Consider the following 23,360-nt stretch of genomic DNA (forward strand, 5'->3'; position numbering starts at 1 on the left):
TCTCAACTAACCCGGACCCCTGAGATCTCTTAGACACTGTGTCACCACCCAGGCAGCACACACTAGTTGATATGAGGCCCCCAATACATATACAACAGAGAACTGCCAGGTCTGGCCTCAGTGAGAGAAGGTACAGCTAACCCTTGAGAGACTTGAGGCCCAGGGAGTGGGGAGGTCTGGTGGGCTGGGGGTGGGAGGGTGGGGACATCCTCTTGGAGACGGGGGGGGGGGGGGAGGGATGAGGAATGGGATGAGGAACAGTCAGAGGGCAGACTAAGAGGGGGATAATGACTGGACTGTAAAAAAGATTAAAGAATAACAACAACAACAACAACAATAATAATAAAGAAGTTTTAAAAAGACATCGTGATGTCATCACCTCAATTTATGCCACAGGGCATGCCTATGACAACCACTGGGCCAAAGATCACCTTTAAGGTTGTTCAGGAGTACACAGATGTGATTAACCCATGATGGACACAAAACCCTACCGCATGTCATCATTCTATTTACAGTTTAACTATTCAAATAGTAACATGTATATTTTAAAGCTCAAATGCTTGTTTTAACGTTACCTCATGGATGATGGTTGCTTGTTCCTAGCTGGCCTATCCATAAGCAAAGCACACATTTACTCTTTTTTTTTTTTTTTGGTATTTTCCTCATTTACATTTCCAATGCTATCCCAAAAGTCCCCCATACTCTCCCCCCGACTCCCCTACCCACCCACTCCCACTTTTTGGCCCTGGCATTCCCCTATACTGGGGCATATAAAGTTTGCAAGTCCAGTGGCCTCTCTTTCCAGTGATGGCCGACTAGGCCATCTTTTGATACATATGCAGCTAGAGTCAAGAGCTCCAGGCTACTGGTTAGTTCATAATGTTGTTCCACCTATAGGGTTGCAGATCCCTTTAGCTCCTTGGGTACTTTTTCTAGCTCCTCCATTGGGGGCCCTGTGATCCATCCATTAGCTGACTGTGAGCATCCACTTCTGTGTTTGCTAGGCCCTGGCATAGCCTCACAAGAGACAGCTATATCAGGGTCCTTTCCGCAAAATCTTGCTAGTGTATGCAATGGTGTCAGTGTTTGGAGGCTGATTATGGGATGGATCCCTGGATATGGCAGTCTCTAGATGGTCCATCCTTTTGTCTCAGCTCTAAACTTTGTCTCTGTAACTCCTTCCATGGGTGTTTTGTTCCCAGTTCTAAGAAGGGGCAAAGTGTCCCCACTTTGGTCTTCTTCGTGAGCATATATCCAGAAGATGTTCCAAGTAGTAAGAAAGAAACATGCTCCACTATGTTCATAGCATCCTTATTTATAATAGCCAGAAGCTGGAAAGAACCCAGATGCCCCTCAACAGAGGAATGAATACAAAAAATGTGGTACATTTACACAATGGAGTACTACTCAGCTATTAAAAAGAATGAATTTATGAAATTCCTAGCCAAATGGATGGACCTGGAGGGCATCATCCTGAGTGAGGTTACCCAATCACAAAAGAACTCAAATGATATGTACTCACTGATAAGTGGATATTAGCCCAGAAACTTAGAATACCCAATATTTAAGTTACAATTTGCAAAACACATTTACTCTTAAGTGCCTGCAAATTCTGTCGAAGACTACATTTGAGTACATCTGCGTGGTACTGTGTCGTCTTAAGAGTCTTCAGGCTTCCCAAGCGGGAAATAATCTTAACAGAAAAGGTACACATTTCCTCTGCTTCATTTGAGAAGATCGTTTGCCCCTAAAGATTACGATTAGAGGTGTTTGATCAAACCCTTTGATTGTGCTTTCTTTCCCATTAAAGAACCCGAGCAACATTCCAACGCCAGAGCTCAGGTTGGGGGCCCTACCTGCTGCAGCTCAGAGGCTGTGCGCTGTGCTCCTTCATTATGGTCTTCCTCCAGCAGCTCTGAGTTTAACTCCTCTAAGAATTCGTTCCTTTCATCTTCCAGCCAGCCTTCATCCAGCTGCAAGGGAGAACACATTAGTCCATTACATTATGTTAGTGAGACTCGTGCTAAAATAGGGTAAGCCCCAGCGCTGACTGCCAACCAGCTCTCTTTGTCGGTGATTCTCTTCAGAGCCTCAGCCCCCTCTGGTCACCTCTCAGAAAGAAGAAAAGGTGGGACAAAAAAAAGAAAGAAAGAAAAGGATTCTTAGGCCTTTTATCCTCTCCTGAAACAGCTTTAGATTTTCTCTCGTAACTGAGTAAATCCCACAGCACAGAACATTACCTTCTTTCAAAACCTATGAAAAGCACACTGCATAATCCACAGCTGGCATTCTCATTATCTCCCGCAGCCCCGGGTTAAAAGAACTGCAGTTGGTTCTGATAGGGCTATGAGACAATTGGGCCTTTACCCTTAACAACATCCCCCAGTGAGACTGTACACAACGCGCTGCCGCCAACAAGCAGATTTTATTCTTGTCCTTCTGCTTCTTTCATTTTTAGTTGGGTGACTCAAGCTAGCAAGGTGGAACCTTGGCATAAAGGAATTGACAGACAACACTGAATTTGTCTGTAAAAAAGAAAAGGAAAAATAATAAAACTAAACACAAAAACATAAAACTAAAAACCAAATACCCAAACATCTATTTATTTGTTCTGTCTGTCTGTCTGTCTATCTATCTATCTATCTATCTATTATCTATCTATATCTATAAATCATTTATCTATCATCTATCAATCATCTATCTATCTCTATCTCTGTGTGTGCATGTCTGTGCATGCATGTGTGAGAGTGTGTGTGTGTGTGTGTGTGTATGTGTGTGTGTGTGCCTGTAAGTGTCCCACATGCCATGGGACCCATATGAAGGTCAGAGGACAATGTGTGGTTTCTCTCTTTGCACCAGGGGATTTCTAGGGATTGAACTCAGGTTATCAGGCTTGGTTATAAGTGCCTTTAACCACTGAACCATCTCACTGGTACCTACGTTCTTTGAATGGAGGGAAAGCATTCCTAATCATGCCTGTTTATTCACAGGGTTCTGAGGATTATTCAAGGCCTTAAGCATGTGGAGCACATGCAGTCCTACTGAGGACATCTAAGCTCCCATGTCTAGGAGTTTGAGGGGACTTGGCCAATGTGGTATATACAGGCAGTGGAATGGTGCACAGTTTTGCTCATGGGTGATGAACGCAAATGCTCACGAGAGGCTCTTTCAACACTCAGTTAAACAAATCCTGTTGGTGTCTCCATTCAGAGTGACGCAGAAAGCTGGAGATTACCTGTGTAATATGATGGCTGTTGACAGCCAATACAGGTAATTGGCCTCCAAGTGGATTTCTGGAGCTGGAGTATATAAATTAACTGTTGTGCTCATTAAACAACCTGAACTGTCATCAAAACTCTGCTCTACTCTGTGCTCCAAAGAAAACAGGTGTCTAATGAGCACAGAAGGACAGTGGTTGGAGATGGTTTTAATAAGAAACCTTTAGAGACAAATGAGTGTCTTAAAAGAAAATAAACAAATAAGACAAACAAACAAAAAAAATAGAAAAAAACCCAAACTCTTGAAAATAGAACATTAAACAGCACAATAAGCACCCATATGCATGCATGGCACTCTCTAACAGAAGGCAGATCAGGGGTGTCATAGGACCATTTGTCTTGACACACCGGGAAGAGGGACTCTCTATTGGAGAAATTGCCTCAATGAGATTGGCCTGTGGGCATGTCTGTGGGCATTGTTTTAGTTTTTTACTGCAGTAGGAGGTCCCAGCCCACTGTGAGTGGTGCCATCCCTGGGTAGGTGGGCAGAGGTTGATTTAGAGAAGGTAGCTGAACAAACCAGCAAGGGGTATCCTCTGTGGTCTCTGCAGCAACTCCTACATCCAGGAATCTGCCTTGAACACATTCTCTGGTGTCTCTCAATAAGTTAAAACATACATACATACATATATACAGACAGACAGATAGACAAACAAAATGCCCCTTTCTTCTCCAAATCGCCTTTGGATCCGGTGTTTATCACAGCAATAGAAGTTAAATCAGGACATGCAGATTTCCTGGTGTCCATTAAAGCCCTCACAGAACTCACATCACCTCAGATACAACCGTTTACCAGACGTGTGGACAAGCTTCTCTGTCCTCCTTTTTCTTAATGTGGCCCAAGTAAGTTGTCCAAATGACTATGCTAATAAGAGTTCTGTATTCTTTAACCTTTTATTTTGAGCCATGAAGCTGTACAATTTAACTCTTAAACAAAATTATCTCAAGCTAAGTATGTTTCCTTCTTATAAATGTCACAAGGACTGTTCTTTTGTTTGTTTGTTTTTAAAATTAGGTCAAAGCTAGAATCTTCTTGATAGTTATATAGAACAGTCCTTTGAGGGCTAAGTAAAGTGGCGGGAAAGCTGGGAACAAAGTAGAAGTGACTCTCTCATCAAGTTACCATCCATAGGCACCTGTGTGCCTAACTTGGAGGCAGGAGCACATAGCCTCCAAGGAATGGAGGACCCCTCACTGCTGCCCCTCCCCTGATGCACCGCTGCATCACTCATTCAACTGCAGTCCATGCGCTACCTGAGCTGAGCTGCCAGGAAGGAGGGATCACCTTCACAGGACACTGTGTCTGCACAATGGAAGTCATGCATAGCGTCGCGGAGAAAGTATAGAGTACAGCAGCTCTAAAGGTAGTGGCTCCAAGGGTCTCTGAGAGCCCTCTCTGCCCCCATCTCCCCAGGGGAATAGGGTAGAAAAAGCAATATCTTTAATGGTCTGAGGAAGAAAACGGGCAGGAAATGAAAGAAAGGTGGCACGGAATGAAGGAAATGAGTTATTTAAAAATATTGCACAGATGCACAATACCGCCTCCGGCAATCACATAGATCATTTCCAAGAATCCGGAGAGTGTTCAAAACGTTTTTAAACACGTTAGGCCAAGCACACACAAAGCTTCCCCACTGTGCCTGCATGAAGTACACAGGCCCACAATACACAAGGCACACCGAACTTGATAGACAAAGATAGCAGATGGAAAAACAGGATTTGTTGTCTGGTTTTCCTTTTTTTTTTTTTTTCAACCTTAGCATGTACCGGGTAAATTCTATTTTTAAAGTATGGTGCTAAGATGAACGTTCTTGGATAATCTTGCTGGAAATCCAATTTCAAAGCAATTGTGTCTTTTCTAATCATATGGAGCATTTATTTATTTATTTATTTCTTCAAGGGTGAAGGCAAATACTGGTTTGAGACTGTAACACATTGTTCCGTGGCATCAGTGATGTCTGTTATCAAATGTGGAAACAGTCGGATTTGATGATTAATTTGCTAACTTTCACTCTTTCAGGTGCGAGTTCAGGAGGGTGAGCCAGTTACTATCAGGGACCAGTCTTAAAAGCCATGAATATCTATTCTTTCTCTTGCCTATTATGGTCAGGCTGGAAATGCCTTGGTTCTAAATTCACGAGTTTCCCCAGCAGCTGCCTGGGCAGACAGGACATTGACTTATATCTCTCTACACCATGGATGGCCGCTCAATTCATTCCCACTTACTATGAATTTTGCTGATATATATCCTTTTAATTCTTTTTCTTAAGGAAATGGTATTGGGGAGATAATTGGCTCAGGAACATTCTAGATAATTGGTACAATTTCCAATGTATTTTAAACATTCCTTCCTAGCAAGAATGCATTCCAGCCTGTCGTATGGGCTCATTTCTTCCCACTACTAAGACCTCAGGTGTGTAGCTTTACTCCGCTCCAGGCTACAGCAGACTTTATGAGAACCATTTAGCATGGTCAAGGGCATAAAGGAAATATATGCGGAAAGAGCGACTTTTATAACCACTCTATCCAAGTCCGAACCCAGCCTGACACTGAACTCTACTTAGCGTAATTTATAGAGAGAATGTAGTTACTGAGTCTGAAAAATATCAGATCAATAACCTAGGAGACAAGCGGTGACACAGCTAACTTCCCTCACGATACTGACAGGTGGATGGGACAGTGACAACCTGTCCTTTCTGCATTCAATGGGACAGGAGAAGGATGTGAAGGGAGATGTCTGTTAAGGGCCTTTCTCCCATCATTACCTCGCCTTTCTTCTGATGACATTGTCCTCTGTCAAGCTATAAAAGCACTCCTTTGGAAGCCTCTTTGGGAGGGAGCAGTTAAATGTTTGTTTTTTTGTTTGTTTTTTTGTTTTTTTGTTTTTTTGTCACATTAGCTATGGAAAAGAACTCACGTCCTTCATGGGACTACCCCATAGATATTTCATTTGATAGAATTATTTTAGGAAGATTTAAGATGATAGCAACATATGCTAATATCATTCTCATTAGCGAATCCTTCATGATGCCTTAATATGCCAATTATGTATTTTAGTCTAAACGAAGGGTCTACCCAGAATATAAAATAATCTGCAGTCAACTATGTCTCATTTGTTGATCCATTTAAATAACAACCAAGCAGAGGGAAAGGGAGAGGGGTGGGGGAGGGGAAGGGGGGTTCCATTTCGTGTGTTTTAAATTTCCCTCTAAAATTGGATACTCAGCTGCCTTTCTGTGGAGTCTTTAGCAGAGTTTTTTGGGGTAAGGTTGGGCAGTGAGGAACAGACTGGAATTTTATACTGTTTCACGGGTTGTACGGACACCCGTGAAAGTGATTCGATATCACCTAGCAGGAGCGCATGCACATTCATTCACGAACTCGGTGAGTATAGAGTGTAGCCTCAAGATCCCGCTCTTTGCTCGGACCTGCAAGTCGGGCCTGGCGATGAGCAGCACGATTCTCTTACACTCATCGCTGGAGAGCAGAGCCACGGCCTCTTCCCGGTTCTGGATGTCTTCCCCATTTATCTAGAGAACAAATGAAAGTGGCACATTAGTTTCTATTTCCACAATGCTGCACACAATAAATGGCGAATATCAGCTCATTTGTGGTGAATGTATGGACAACGAAGCTCCCACAATGGGCTCCTCGTCACCCCTCCGTGGAAAGTGCCTTCACTCAATTACACGCGTGCTGTAAGAGCCGTATCGATCCCTGAAGGATGGTGGACATCACAGGAAGCAGTTATGTTCATAAATGTCCAACCTGCGCCCTGGCAACATACATCTAGCAACACAATTAACCAGCCCCTGACAGGTGACGTTCATCTTTCTCCGCTCAGAGTAATGGAAGTGTCACTCTGAGATAATAGCGCTGGGGAAGCGGCCAGCAGTTCCACAACTGAAATCCGTCATCCTGCACGCTCCCGGGAGCCAATTAGAGAGCTGCAGCCTGCCTCTGAGCGGGCTGCTCTCCCAGACCGTTGCTGACCTGGGCTCGGTTAATCACTTCATATTGGTGTGGGGGTCTGACTCAGTTGTCCGAACATCACTCCGGCTATCCCCCAAATGAGTCTAATCCAAAGAGAGAACAGCAGCTCTTTAGGACCCTGTTCCCAGTGCTGACTCCCCCTAAGGATTGCCCATTTGCTCTTTCAACAAAACACATGCAATATTACAGATATACTTGGACTAGTTAAAGATCGGCATCAAGTAAAATTGACTTTATCAAAGGAGAGAAAGAGAGCAACCTGAGCTTTTGATTGCGCAGGGGAAAAAAAAAGATCCTATACTACTCAGACTTTCTTAGGTTGTAAAAATAGAGTAAGAATCCTTCAGCTACATTTTAGTGTCCAGATGCATTTGTTTTTAAGTTAGCATATTTTCTTTTTGGATGCTTAAAAATCATTCTGTTTTATTGATTTCTCAAATCCATAGAGACAATATTTCTCTACTGCTAGGGTAGTATCAAAATATGCAGAGATTTTGAACACAGAAGAAATTCTGCCTAAATGAATTCTAATTATGTAAGTTAAACAGAAAAAAAGACATGGTCATGCTAGCCAAGTTTTTTTTTCTTCCAGTAATTTTATATTTTCACTCAGAGTTTTCATTTTCAGGTCTCTGGGGGATTTTGGCCGACCCACGTGGACAAACAGGTTTATCAAAAACACAAAACCAAACCAAAGCAAACAAACAAACAAACAAAAACCCAACAACAAACAAAATTAGCCAAAGAGTCTCACTTTGGAAAGCAGCAAATAATCCTTATTCCTAAACTCTTATTATAGATACTTAGGAGAGCAGACCTCAAGTGGGAAAAAAAAATCATAAAACCTACAGGTATTTTGCACTCTCATCTAAATAGGCACCACCTTCATTTCCTGCTTGTCTGTGGATAGACACCCCCATGCTCATGGGTTTCTTATGCCCAACTTTCAAACCTTGTCCAACTAGGTCTATGGTTTTTAAAGGTTGTGACCTTTACTTCCTTTGAGCGAAGGACGTTTAGCCATTTCATGCCACCTCTCAGTTTGTCTGCAACTTACTGGTCCACCTGTCAGGCTTACCTGTCTCTTCCTGGACACGTTTGGTGGCAAATGTTCTGTGATTTCTGACATGGCTAATCTCCATCTTTTTTTGGCCTGGGATTTAACAATCACTACTTTCCTGTCTAGCGTTAACTCAAACATATGCGTGCTTTCCCTTCCTCACCCAGTTTCACCTGCTATTGATCCTGCTCTCACCCCTACTTATCCTAATGTTGCTCTCACATTTGCTGGCTTCGATTAGATGCTCATAGTGGGCTTTTCAGAGGGTTGTGGTAAAGGGCTTAACCATGTTCCTGCCATAGTAGCAGCTCATGCTTCTACGGCTTTTCATGTTGCATTGTTACACTCACTATTTATACTTTTAATCCCCCCGTGATGGCAAACTCTATCCTACCAAGTAAAGACAACAGAGTAAAATCTATAAACACTCAAATCCATAGTAGTAGGTCTGTCTCTGTCTAGACATGTATTTATTTTAGATATAGTTTTATCTCTTAGAAAGCCACCAATACTGTGTCACGTTTTTCAGTCCCTCTGGCTGGCACTCTGCTTTTCTTCTCTGCAAACTCACAACGGTCTGAGCTTTGCCTTCTAGGATTGCCAGTTAGCATAAAGCATTTGTCGTGGAAGCCACTCGCCTTCAGGGTCACGTGCGGGATGAAATGGAGCCAGCACAGAAATTTGCTATTAAAATATTATTCACTTTTATTCTTCTTCAAAAGAGGGGCCACTTCAGCCAACTGGTCGGTAGATTTCAGAGGGGTGTTCTCAGGATTTTAGTTGGATGTTCAAACCGACATAAAGCAAGAAATGCAGCCATGTGTTTCAGCAAAGAGTCCTCTCAAAGAATGAAAGATCTGAGGCAGGGAATCAGATAGAGCTTTCAACCTTCAGCTGCCTTTGTTCCTGAAATAATGGCTTGTGGTTACGGGGCTGCTGGTGGGGAAGAAGCTGGCTCTGCTGGAGGACACCAGGAAGACATAAAGAATCATAGAGAGAAAACGGATGGCCGGTCCTGTCCCCCTCGGCCTCCTGAAGGACTTTTGGCTTAAGATAGAGGGAATGAGAGCCTCGAGGAAAACAGTATGTAGGTTGTGTTTGAAACAAGGTTAATCTTTAAGGATAATTAGATGTAGACCTCATGTTATCTGCGCATCAACATATGTAAATATTCAGTTCAAAATGGGTATTGGAGCGGGGTTGGGTGTGGGTGGTGGAAGTAGGCGTTGTCTTCTTCCTGGGGGAGATAAATGAATCAAAAATCTCACTTTAGGCCTGATCTCCTGGGAGAGGGAGTGTGTAGAGGAACATGCCCAGAAATCTATAAATGGCATAATACGGGATTATTTTTCTGCTTCAGTATACCAGTATTTAGGCTTCAAAAGTATTGCAGCTGAGACAGATGGGCATCTGAAATGTTGGCATCCAACCTATGGCATTTCTAAGGCAAAAACCTAAGTATCTTGGGCAAAAGAAGGCTATTCTGTTTTGTATGTATTTAATAACAAAGGGAGGAGAGGGGGGAGCTGGGGCTAGGAAAAGAATCGGGGAAAACTGCTATTCAAGGAGAGAAAATGAACATCTAGGACGACATGTCGTCGTTGTATACAGTACAAAGAATGCAGGCAGCTTGCTCCAAGGCTGTCATCCCACTCTGCCTTCTGCAGAGCCTTCCCGGGAAGAATCCACAGGCACGTGGCGGGTTCTTTGGCCAACATGATATCTCAGGGAGTCTTCTTTGCTTCTTCTCTTTTTTTTTTCTTTTTTTCTTTTTTGTTTTTTTGAGACAGGGTTTCTCTGTATAGCTCTGGCTGTCCTGGAACTCACTTTGTTGACCAGGCTGGCCTTGAACTCAGAAATCCGCCTGCCTCTGCCTCCCGAGTGCTCTCTCTGTGCTTCTTACTCCAACAAGATAGTGGGACATAGTTCTACTTCCAGGAACTGGTTATTTGTGTGACACTTAACCCTTGCAGTTCTGACTCAGGCGTGCTTTTGTTGATGCTATGCATTTTTCTTTTAGGTGAATTCCTGAAACAAATTGGATCTAAGGGCTTGTCAGTGGTACAGTGGGCAGACGCAACAGGCACTTAGTGGGAGAACATATGAGAACGTGAAATGTTCTGGAAAAGTTGTCTCATGATTTTCCTTGTGCATAGTACCTTGGTGATAGCTACCACCTGTGAGTGAGTGTAGTTTTGTGTGTGTGTGTGTGTGTGTGTGTGTGTGTGTGTGTGTGTGAGAGAGAGAGAGAGAGAGAGAGAGAGAGAGAGAGAGAGAGAGAGAGAGATGTGCCATCAGGAAGTTACCTGAGAAGGCTGTGTGGTATGTTATCAGAAGAAAATACTAGCTCTGCAATGAGGGCAGGCCCATAAATACACTCAACTTAGCTCATCGTAATAGACAATTAAAACCATAGTTGACCCAGAGAGAGGTTCTTTTAAATAGAAGTCAACCAGGAAACCTTATGTCGAAGAAGCAATTCCTCTGTTTGTCCCATTGCCCCCTCCCTGGGAAAGGGGTCTTTAATTGTTCATTACAAGGTATCCCATAATCTCCCCACCAGACAGATGGGAGCGATTTGTCTGTGGATATAATTTTTGTCATAGCTTTATTTCACCACCACCCCTAAGACACGTTGATTCTTATGTGTGTGAGACAAAATTGAATTCTAGGCTTTTTTTTTTTTTAAATGTGATGTGTGTGTATTCATTTAGTTTGCTGTATTTGTCACAGAATATAAAGCAATCTGGCAAAAACACCATTTATCAGCCCTGCCATTGACTCTTCAATGAACTAATTCCATTAAAAAAATCTTTATTATTCTCTAGGCATTTTTCTTCGCAGATAAATCTGCATACAAAATAGCTAAGAACCTAGACGCTTCAAAATACGCAGTCTCGTGGAAACACGTGCACCCCGTTTCTATCCAGTTAGCCACAGAACTAAAGGATGTAATTTTTTTCTAAATGTAATCTTTAAAACTGTGCTTGCCTAGGGGACAGTGGTTAGCTGGAAAATTGGAAGGGGGCCAGAGGATGGTATACTGGGAGCTGTAGTTGTGGAGGATATGCGGTTAGAAGGAGTGAGGGCCGACAGAGAAGCAGCAAAGAAAAATGACAATGGGTACATTTACTTCATCAAAGCGTGGCTGAACAGGGTGGTTACTCTGAGGGTTCAAAACCTTCCAAGTCCTTTGGATGCCGAACACCTTATTGTGTGTGTTAGCACTTAGTGACCGCGGAGAGCCAAGAAGTCACACTACCTCAGTGTATTATAGATATTAATAAAGCAACAGCAGAGTTAATATTTCATTTTACTTGAAAAAAATACAGCATCTGACCCTTCCAATATTTATATCAAATACCAACTTAAGTAGGATACTGTAGCAAAGATTTTCTGTAGATTGTCTTCACCTGTCCTGAATGCCTGTTTCATTCATTGACTTGTTTGTGTATGTGTGTGTGTGTGTGTGTGTGTGTGTGTGTGTGTGTGTATACGATGTACCCAACAATGGGTACAGTTCCATTTGCTTAACTACAGGCCACCGCTCATAAGTCTTACTCTACTGCCTATCCTTGAGGTTTTTTGGAAACTGCTTGGACCCTAGGTCATCAGAAACTCTTACGTTTTCTGCTTTCCTGACCTTTGTAGAGGATCGTGGATGGAAGGATCTGTAGCATCCTTTCTAAGGAAGAGAAGAGGTGTGAGAGTGATGGAGGTTAGCAAGGTGGCCCTGGGTGCTGACAGGGTAACCAAGCAGCTTAGGGACTCCTTCATTATGCTACACTGCTCTGTGGTCTTCTGTGTGGGCTGCTGTGATCCCACTTAGGACAGGATTCCCCAAGTGTATCTTGGATATTTTCTGAAGCTCAGGGTTGTAGCAGAAAGTCTGAGGAAGCATTCCCTGGGATCCACTAGAAGACGTGGGAACTCTGGATCTGCTACTACATCTAGACGTTAAGTATGCACCTCTTCAATGGTCCACACTAGCACAGCTGTGACTATGAACTCTGATGAGCAGTTTCACTTGGAGTGAGGTTGATCTGGACGTTAGACTTTCCATGGAGTCTTCCAGTCACACTTTAAGGCAAGAACCCATAAGGGCTGTCAGGAGCTGAGACAAGTTTAGAGCAGAGCCAGTAGCTTCCTGTTAACTGCCATCAGGCTGTGAGAGTCTTTCCAGCCCCATGCCTCCCTCTGATCTCCGACAATTTTATCTTTCTCATTCAACTGGATTCTAAATGTCTCTCTGTTTTCATATTTCTCTATGGAGACAAAATCAGAGCCCTTCCTTCTGGCCTTGGCAGCTCACTCTCTAGTCATGGGCTACTACTGCTGGTTTGGACTTCTAGACTTGTGTATAGTAAGGGAACACATGGAACCATGTTTGAGCAGTTCACTGTGCAAAGGGCAGCCATCAGGACTCTTAGGAACAGCAGCTACTGTGTACCAGCCATTTCTCAGCACCGTGCTAAGCACACCCCATACATCTCATGGAAGCTTTGCAACAAGAGCAGGGTATAACTCAAGATATGAAAATGGGCTTGCAGTGAAGGAGGGTAAACAGTGTGTGGAAGCCAACAGGAGGAGCTGGAAATCAAAAGCCTCCTTCTGGAAGCTGTTTCTCAATAACTGTCATTCAATAACTCTAGAGAGATGGTACCACTTTTGCTTTCAAAGTGCTGAAAATGGTGGTATTTTGTTTCATAGATGATAATATGCAAAAGCAATGACAAGCTCTTTTCCCCCCAAGGTTTTACAAGAAACAAGATAAAATGAGAGCCATTAGATGGCCTGTGGGAAACCTGGGAAATAAACACGTCACGTACTTGTAAAATACGATCCCCTTCTCGAATCCGGCCATCCTTGGCAGCGATGCTATTTGGGTCAACCTGTAATAGAGAAGGCATACATCTTCAGGGCCATACAATATCCTTCTGAGAGCGTACAATGTGTAGTTTTAAAATATATTAAGACATTGTAGTTTTAGACTATATTGACTCAGAATTCTCAATTGATTCGTGACAGGGCATGTGCCAATTTTTTCTTGGCCAAAAAAAAAAAAAAAAAAAAAAATCAGGGATTCTAAAGCTGGGAATGAACCACTTTAAAGCTAACAATAACAAAATGGACTTGGCAGAGCTTCGATTGCAGGGCATTTTTTCCATCCCTTTCCCCTCCATCCCTGCCTTCCCTTTTCATGTCCTTTCAGTCATTTTTGAAGCCCAGTTAGTTGTCAGACAGTCTTTACCTGACAGGATGCTATGATGATGTTAATACCAGGACTTTACAGTCTTTACAGTATATAATGTGACAGTAAATAATACTGGAAATCTCTTAGGAAAGCTGACAGATCTCTTAAGCCTTCACTTATTAAAGTGATTTCGGTTTCACAGGCATATTACCTTTAAAGATATTTTTAATCTATATTGTTCAAGAATTAAAATCTATCTGTACATCCTGTTACTCGGTATCACTTTACATAGAGTGGAAATTACGTCAACTTTGCATTATTAGAACAAACAGAGATTTAAAGCTCTACTAAGAATATTCCAATATTTTAACAGGCCAAACTTGGGTGATGGCTTTCAGTTCCTTGAGGCGATTTTATCTATTGCGTTCCTGTGATCATTCCAAATCATTGGTATAGGCTCGTTGCATCCAACCTTCTTTTCTGAGTTAAGCATTTCAAGTATCTCATGAGGTCGATCTGCTCCCAGACACTGAGAGTAAGAGGAGGAGCCAAGCGCAAAAGGCCTCGTGGTCATACGCAGGCAGTGTAAGGGCAAGTCTTTCCAAGTCCACATGTTCGGTTCCCATGGCCTCTTTATCACCTCTAAAAAGGGAGGTTTCAAGTCCGACAGATTTAAATACCAAACATAGACTTACCGGAATGAAGAGGATTATGCTATTGATTTGTGTCCCTTTAAAAAATCCATCCAACACATGAAACTCTTGTCTTTCAAACCTAAAACTAAACCAGACCACCCATGAAACTGCCTGTCTCTGTATACATTACAGAAAGGGTTCGGTAAGTATTGTTTGAATCCTCCTCCATCCCTTTGTAAGAGGGAGGGGTCACTGGAATCCTTCATTTTAAAGAAGTAGTCAAATTGATTTTTTCCACTGGAGAGTTTTCCATGTAGGAAGAGGCCAGCAAAAAGATAAAGAAATACACCATTATATAGTTTCAGAGTAGAGTGAAAAAGAAGAAGTACCCCTCTGTATTTTCAGAATTGTGTTGTTCTCTGTGTGTGTTTGTGGCAGATCTCTCGAATATTCTAAGCAACTCTATAGAAAACTACTGCACCTAGTTTCTTCCAAGGTGCTGTTTTTAACACGGCAACTGTGAAAACTTAGACTGCAGTGAACACTAGCATCCAGTTTGCCTAACCCTTAAAGACATATCCTCGGGAATTAAGCTACGTAATAAGCACATCTTCATGTTGACTACAGGTGTAGTTTTAAATAATATGCATAGGTCCTCTACATAATACTGTGGTTGTCTATCTTGGGGTGCTTGTGGGAATTCTTACAGTGGGAGAGGGAAGGGTGTCATTAGGGCCCTTTTCTTCCTACTGGGTTGCCTCATCCAGCCTTGCTATGAGGTCTGTGCCTAGTCTTACTGCATCTTCTTATGCTGTGTTCGGTTGATATCCCTTGGAGGCCTGCTCTTTTTTGAAGGGAGGTGGAGAAGCAGAGCACCAGGGGGAGAGGAGAGGTGGAAGGAGAGGTGGAAGGCACAGAGGATATAGTTGGGATGTGGTATATGAAAGAATAAATAAATAAATAAATAATAAAAGTCTTTAAAATACAAAAAAAAAAAAACCCTCACATATCTTTTTCACGTTTTCCTGAAATCCACTGCGGATAAGTTGTGGTTGATAACCTTTCAAGCTAACACTAAAATGGTGACTCGAATGTAGTGTTTTTTTGGCCTCTTGAAAATGATCTTGTGGTTGAACAAAAGAAGTGGGCAGATGTACTTCTTGGGTATTTAAATCTATTAACCCCTCCCACAGAGGAAAAGAGGTGATTATTATGCCTGCTAGTTTAAAACAATTAGCCCATCCCGTTGTTATCAGTGTATTAAAGGATGCAATGGAAGGGAAGGACAAATGTTTGGGGAGCAGGGCTGAGCTCAGCCTGCTGCTGTCTTCTGGGGATTTATTCAAATTGATACAATGTTCCCACATTCACACTTTTTCCTTGCTCGGATTCTGCAGGGGAAGCCCCCACCGCTAAACAAGCTGATGATAATTGCGTTCCTCGGGCAGCATAATTTGCTTCCCTAATTGAAAGTGGCAAGAGTTGGAAGGCAGCCAGTTCTTCCCACTCGGGCCTTGGAAAAGAGGCTTCCCTCCTCCTGAGCCCCTTCAAGTCCTCCTACCCTTCTCCTTCCTGCCCAGGTCTTCACAGCATCTCTTACCTCGCTGACATAAATGCCCGTGTCTTCTTCATCATCGGTTCGGTAGCAGACTGTCAGGCCCAGCTTCTCTTGACTGCTAACACGACACAGCTCGACCTCCTGGGGGAATGGCATACATATTGAGGCATTAATCTCAGAGTGGAAATTCAAAAGATGCGTTATCGGTCACTGTGAAAAGTTTTAAACATTATTGGCTAACATCTGAAATAAATCTTTGTGACCAAAAGTATTGAAATTTATTTCTCATCAAGTTAATTTTTCTTGTAGACTTAAATCAGCACTTCAAATGCTCGTTCCATAGTTTGAAATATGTAGACTCACATGAGTTTGCACACCAAACTACACAGGTTATTAGGTTGGGATTATAAAGTAATCAAAGATATCAAAGAAAGTAGAAAAAGCTTTGTAAACATTGCTATAGAATTTTTGTCTGTAATGTAATAAAAGCAGATAAATTTGAACAACAATAACAACAAGGTTATACTGAATCGTTCTGTTAGTTCTTCCTTGAGTTTTATACCATGTGATAAGAAGCGAGGGTTTGTATAGGTCAGGTCAGATTTTTCTATTATCCTGCAGAAAGCTCCAGCCTTGGAAAGGAATGGGTTCATCCAGCTGAAGGGAGAGCTATCAACCTCCATACAGGGCAGAGGCAATGATTCAGAATACGGCAGTGAGCGAACAAGAAAATACATTCAGTGGCAGGCACCGCTGAGGGGCTGGGGATGGCGGCTCCAGGTAATGTGTACTGGATCTATTTCCTGATTTATGTTCGGTAAAATAATAATAAATTTCAGTTTCCTATAATGAAATGGGCTTGTGCCACTTTCGGATGCCGACTGGGATAAATCATACAATTCCAAGTGTCTTGGGAAACTTGTTCCTACTGTGGAGGAGAAGGTAAGACCTACCACTAAGTAGTCAGAGGAGGGAGGAGGGAGGAGGGAGGAGGGAGGAGGGTATGATTTGGAAGGGAAGCCTGGCTCTTGGCTTCAGCCCTGTGGACCTGTGTCTTTCTCTGTGCTGTCAGTGCCACCTCATCAATAAACAGGAGTGCCACCATGAGCTCAGCCACTACCAGGAAGGATGCTGTGACTCCTTCCCAATCTTTCCTTGCCTGCATAGATTTTTGTAAAAGCGAACCCATATTTAAGAAGCCTTTCCTTTTTGATGGAAAATGTGTGTGTATGAGCATGTATATATAAAATGATTATGAAGCTGAATAATACACTGATGTGGGCATATAGGTCTGTTTTTCCCCAACTGAATGTTGAAATCCTAACCCTCGAGGTGATTGTCCGATCAGGAGGAGGAACCTTTGAAAGGTAGCTAGGTCATGAGTGGGAAGACTGTGAAGGAAAAGAGTGCTCCTATGAAGAAAGGGGCAGGGTGCACAGTTGCTCTCAAGTATGCAGGTCACAGGGTGACTGTGCTCTCGGTGAGAAAGTGGGCCCAATGAAAGACCAACCTGCTGCTGCTTTCATCTTGAACCTCCCAGTTCCAGCTCTGAGGAACGTGTCTGTACTATATGAGTCACCTGATGTCTGGTTATCTTACTACAGTACACAGAATAGACAAAGACAGCAAGGCCCAGCTTAGCTACCCAAGAGTAGAGATACTGGGGCTAAATATGAAAAAGTTCACTTGGCTGTGAACAAGAGGATGCTTCCTACAGCATTCTGTATCGTCTGGGGAAATTCCCTCCCTTCAGTTTAGCATCTCAGAGATGCCCTGGCCACTGGGTAAAGACTGTTTAAATGATGCGCTATAATCTATGGATAAATCCTTAACGAGGACATTTACTATCATAAATTCCAATGACCAATAATTTCATAGCCAACAGCCAATGTAAAACAAAAGGTAGCTTTCTACCCTGAGACAAGTATTGCAAATTAGTACAAAATGAAACCAAAGGATGTAAGTGTGTAGGCTACTGTAAGGGCTTTTAAAAGCAAGCTGGACAAGAATGCTGGCCAACGTGCCAAACTGGATAGAGAAAAGACCGTGAGACCTCAACCTACACAAAGAGGTACAGGCAACTGAGAACAGGAGAGATGGTCCCTGGGGGAAAAGCATACCAATTGGTTGCTCAGTGCCAAATGTTCAGCTGGGCATGGGAACACACATCTTTAAGCCCAGCACTCAGGAGGCAGAAGCAGGTGGATCTCTGTTAAGTTTGAGGCCAGCCTAGTCTACATTGTTAGTTCCAGGATGGCCAGAGCTATATGGTGAGACACCTTGTCAAGAAAAACAAACAAAAACAAAAAAAGAAAACATAAATATAAGTAACATAATATGGAACATTAACTATAATTGGGCTATATTAGGGATGTATTTATATATAATACAGATATGTATGTAATAATAATTAATGAAAAAGAAGCCATGGATTTGAAGGAGAAGTATGTGGGAGGGTTTGAAAGGAGAAAGGAGAAGGGAGAGACACTGTAATTAAATTACAACCTCAAAAATAAACAACATTCCAACCAAGCTTTTGGGGGAGCAGAAAAAGGTGGGAAATCCATCTGTCCCGGACAGAACAGGAAATAAGGACTTCATTTGTTACCCAAAGGGGAAACACATACACCAAGCCATGGTCTCCTCCAAACTGACAGCTTGCTCATAGCTCTGGAGGCTGATGGTCCCTAACTCAACCTGGACCTCCAGGAAGGAGTCACAGCCACAGATCTGCCTGCCCCACCAATAGTACAGTGAGCAAACCAGCCCGCTGCCCAAGAAAGAGTCTTCCAAGGAAACCTGAATACACTGCAGAGAGCTGCCTTTGCAGCTCTTAAATCAAGGTTGCTAAGGAAGGACAACTCGTGCAGGGGGAGGCACTTGCATATGGATATACTTCTCAATGTCTGCACAGAATTCCTAGAGTTATCTGCCCACTCTTGGGGGGGTCTGTCTAGGAGAGCATAGCAGAGTGCTGTGTAATAAGACTGAATGAATCTATTAACAACAGAATCTCTAGAGCTATCCTAAGTAGCTACCCAAGTATTCAAAGGAAAAAAAAAAAACACTTAAGACCTTGAGATATTTTTTCAATATTTTCATACCTTTGAACCTATGTAAAGAGTATTAAAGAGTATTAAAATCTAGTCTAGATTTCCAGGACACCACTTTCTGAGACGGCACACACCTCCTGTATCTAGCTGCCTTTGTCGGGCTTTCTGCACAGGTGTTTTAGGCTTCCCATTTAAGCATCCCACCAGCGAAATCTGGTGTTTGCTCTGAGCTTCTGTTCTCTTACAGGTGTACTTGAGAAGTAAAACTGATAAATAAATCTCCTTTAAAAGACTCGTTATTATAATGTAAAATGTAAATGTGGGGTAAAATACAATATATGTATATTAATATATATAATATATAATATAATAGATATAATATGTATAAGGTAAAGATACAATTTTAGGAAAATTATCTCTTGACCTCCAAAAGATTGAACTTTTGGCAGTTTATAGCAAATCCATAATACACCACTCGATTGTTTAAGGATATATACCTAATCTGCTGTTATACTGTGTTCTCAGCCTGTTTAAAGCCAACCTCCCTTTGAGAGCCATGGAACACCTAACCTTACTATGCCTTGGACGACCTATACAATCAGCTTTCATAAGCTAAGCTGACACCTGGCTTTAATCTTTGGTTGTACACTCTCCCCTGTCCCTGACTCTGACTCATGTATGTGTGTATGTCTGCGTGTGGTAGTAATCATTTGCTGGAGGCAGCCAACAGTGGAAAGCAAAATGAAGACCGACCATCAATGTTGCAAACAACATGGATGTAGCTCGATACCATGTGTGCAGTACGATACTTTTTCTGCGCTTACTATTTTACTCTATAAAACTTTAAGGATTTCTGTAATGAATCCCTCATTCCTTTCCCATTCCATGTTTTCTGTGCTGTTCAGTATAGAGAAGTATAGAGAGAAGCCTACTGTTAGAGGCAGAAGTAGCAACAGCAGCAGATCAGAGAGATGCACAGAGTAGACAAATCACAGATAGACCAACAAACCATGATCTACAGACAAATGGAAGACAGGAAGACAAGGAGAGAAGTACAAAATTCAGGCTTGGGCTCAGATTAATCCAAAATGTGATGCTATGTTTTCATCCCTTGATACAACATCATAACATATTTATATCTCTAGGGTTATCTTTAGTGCATTCACTAGACAAACTGGGGCTTGAAGGATGGTTCAGGGTGCTGGCTTCTCTTCCAGAGCACTTCTGTTTGAGTCTCAGTACCCACTTGGTGGCTTACAACTGTCTGTAGTTGAAGATGTGGGTGGACCTGACAATTTCTTCTGAACCCCATGGGCAGTCCAACATGCAGGCCAACACTCATGCACACAAAATAATTTTTTAAAAGATCATGTAAAATGTGATTCAACAGGAGGTTAGTTCATATCACCACAGGCAGAAAATTCACAGCTTTCTGTGCACACACACACACACACACACACACACACACACATGTTCATGTATGTGCATGGGTGCTTAGAAGCCAAGGATGAAGGTCAGTCTCTTTCTCAATCATGTTCCTCCATTGAGAAACATTTTTCTTTATATTTATTTATTAAATCTGTGTGTATTGGTCAAAGTCCAACTTGCAGTAGTTAGTTCTCTTCTTCTGCCATGTAGATCCAGGGGATGAATGTAGGTAGTTGGGCATGAAGTTGACAGTCTTTGGCAGCTGAGCCACATTTCCAGCCCCACTTTTTTGAGTCAGGGACTTTTAGAGCTAGGAGTTTGTTGACTGGCGAGACTGGGTGGAATGTAAGAAGCCCCAGGAATGTTTCAGTCTTGATCTCCTAACAGGGGGATTACAGGCAGTTCTCAATGTGCAGTGCTTTTTTATTTACATGACGGCTGGCGCTCCAAAATCTGGTCTTTGAATGTACATGAGAAGCCTGTTCTCTACTGCGCTGGCTCCTCAGCCACACACGGTTTTAATTCATGGGCTGGACTCCCAGGGTTAGAGCTTCAGGCACTGAGGAAAGTCCAGGTCTGATGACTTACATCTTACAATTCACAAGCCAGGGAACCCAGCCCTAGTGTAGGATGACAGTGCTTCCTTCCTGTGGTGGTTCCACAATTCACACAGGTTCACGGAACCACACAGTTCATAGCGGAGGTTCTTATGATAAAGTTACTAATAAGTGTCTTCTATAATATGCTGGTTTGAGGCCAGGGAAGCTGTGCAGGCACCATGAGATGGATCTGCGGCAGAAGTTGCACCCAGCACTCTTTTGTCCGTCCCAGGCTGGCTTCCGAAGAAGCACCTGAAGTAACAGGCCATGCTTCCTGCATCTTCACACACAGCTCTCTGTCTACCAGGAGTTCATTTGAAAACCATAAAAGTGAAAAAGCTATTGGCTCCTTCTCAGAGGCAATTCATGGGTGTGTGCAAGCTTCAGGTCTGCCCTGATGCAGACAGAAGTGCTAATGTCACATATGTCACCGTGACAGCAAATGGGCACTTCACACACCTGGCATAGCCACATTCACTTGTATATAAACACATGTCAAAAAATCCTATCCTGGAAATGGATAAAGTTTCATTTTAAAAAATAAATCAAACCATGGCATCCATTCCTCTGAGAATTAGCTTGTATGTAGATGGGGTATGGAAAAGATTGGAGTCAAAAGAGCTTTCCGCAAAAATCCCACTCTTAGGACAAGAATGAGCCATTAAACAATGATTTCTCAACTTCGATCCATTATGTTTTCATTAAAGAGAGAGGAAGAGACCATGGGTAAAGAAGGAAGATAGCACTGTACTGGGAATGCAAACTAACAGAAATCAGAATGGAGGGTTTTCAGTGCCCCCATATAGTCCAGTTACCCTGCCATATAGTAAATATCCAAAGAAGAAGAAATCAGTGTGTCACAGAGGCACCTGAATCTCATGCTTACTACTACACTAATCATGATCTCCAAGGTATGGAAGGAACAAGGGTCCAGAAACAAATGAATGGGCAAAGGAAATGTTGCTTATATACACCATGGAATACAGCTCAGCTGTTGAGACAACATTCTGTCATTTGTAGCAACAAGGACGGAGGCCATTATGTCAGGTGAAATGGCCTCACTAAAACAAATACGGAGTGTTCTTATTTATATTGGAATAGCAAATGGATCCCATGGAAGGAAGACTTAGGAAGGGTGATTCCCAGAGCCTGGAAAGGGTACAAGGAGAGGGATAGAGTGAGATGCTCTGACACAAGGGTGCAACCGTGGGTGATGGAGAATAGTTTCCATGGTGCTGTCGATACCTGTCATTACCAATAACTGGCTGAACATTCCAAAATAGCTAGTAGAAAGGACTTGGAATGTTTTCAAAATAACGAAATGACAAATGTCTGAAGCAGTAGATTTGGTAATTAAATTGACACAATCATCACATATTATATACAAGTCTTAACGATCACATTTCTCTCCAGAAATATGCACAAGTACTATGTTAAAATAAGAACATATTTAATTAGAATATATTTAGTCAGAATATATTTGTTTTGAAAAGTATTTATTTTATTTGAAAAAAACAGAAATGAGTTGTACTAGAACACTGTGAAAATATTTTCTTTTATGATTGAGTCTAGGAAGGAATTAAGAACTTGAAAGAAAACCATAATCAAACATTTGGTCTGTAGCTAAGGCTCTAAGCATAGAGGCTTGCAAGCACTGAGTGAGAAACTACTATTACTCAAGCTGGAACAATATCTAGGACCAGAGAGGGTAGTCATCTCAGAGGAGACAGTGAAAAGAGGAGGGCCGTTCACATCTCTGTCTTCAGTTAGTGTTGTGTGTTCATAATAATTAAGGAGATGTCTTGGAAATTATTGAAAATAGTCTGTTGAAACTGGACAGTTTAACCCTGCAGAGAAGAAAAGCCCCTTACTATGTCAATCCTACTATCTTCCAGGCAACGGAAACCTACATCACACTTACAAGAATATAAGTAACAAAAATCCGTGGCCCAAGTCCCAGTAATGACATCATTGCATTCATAACAAACTATTCAACAGCAAGTAAGTCTCATTTCTCAGCAGCCTTGTCAGCAACCTCTTTCCCACTGAGATTATTCCTCCGTTTACTATTTGAGTGCAGACTTTATGAACTCTATGACAAATAGACCTGAGTTATCCGCTCCTTGTTGTAGGATGTGAATCCTCTTGACACAAAAATGCTCATTTGGTTGAGGGTTTTAAACTAAAGAAGAACATGGATCCCACCTGGGTGGAAACTGAAGAGGGGGCTGGTAATTAGAATTATAGAGTGGAACACAAGTAGAAATGGAAAACTAAGATACAAGAACATCAAATTCTGCTCTAAGGTCTACTGGAACAGGTGACTTTATGGAATTTGAAGTCCACCTAGGTTGATCCCATATGTCAGCAGTTATGATGAATGTTGTTATAAACACAGGAGGTAGATGTCTCTATGACATACTGATTTTATTTCCTTTTGGACATTTAGCCATTATAGCTAGGTCATGTAATAGGGTTTGAGAAACCTCATGCTATCTACAATGAGCACAACGGTGTAAGTGAAAACCACAGGGAATCTGTGTGCAGCAGATGATGCTTGCT

General features: G+C 42.2%; 1 protein-coding gene across 1 annotated transcript in view; it reads right to left on the bottom strand.

Annotated features, from left to right (window-relative positions):
* Pdzrn4 (PDZ domain containing ring finger 4) overlaps positions 1-23,360 on the bottom strand; it is a 359,992-nt gene that overhangs the window by 11,968 nt on the left and 324,664 nt on the right. Inside the window, 4 exon segments of the mRNA XM_021183579.2 lie at positions 1,857-1,973; positions 6,707-6,808; positions 13,161-13,223; positions 15,761-15,859. Coding sequence (XP_021039238.1) covers positions 1,857-1,973; positions 6,707-6,808; positions 13,161-13,223; positions 15,761-15,859 — 381 coding nt within the window.

The sequence above is a fragment of the Mus caroli genome, unplaced genomic scaffold (assembly GCF_978045245.1).
Source record: "Mus caroli unplaced genomic scaffold, Mus_caroli_1 scaffold_16, whole genome shotgun sequence".
NCBI lineage: Eukaryota > Metazoa > Chordata > Mammalia > Rodentia > Muridae > Mus > Mus caroli.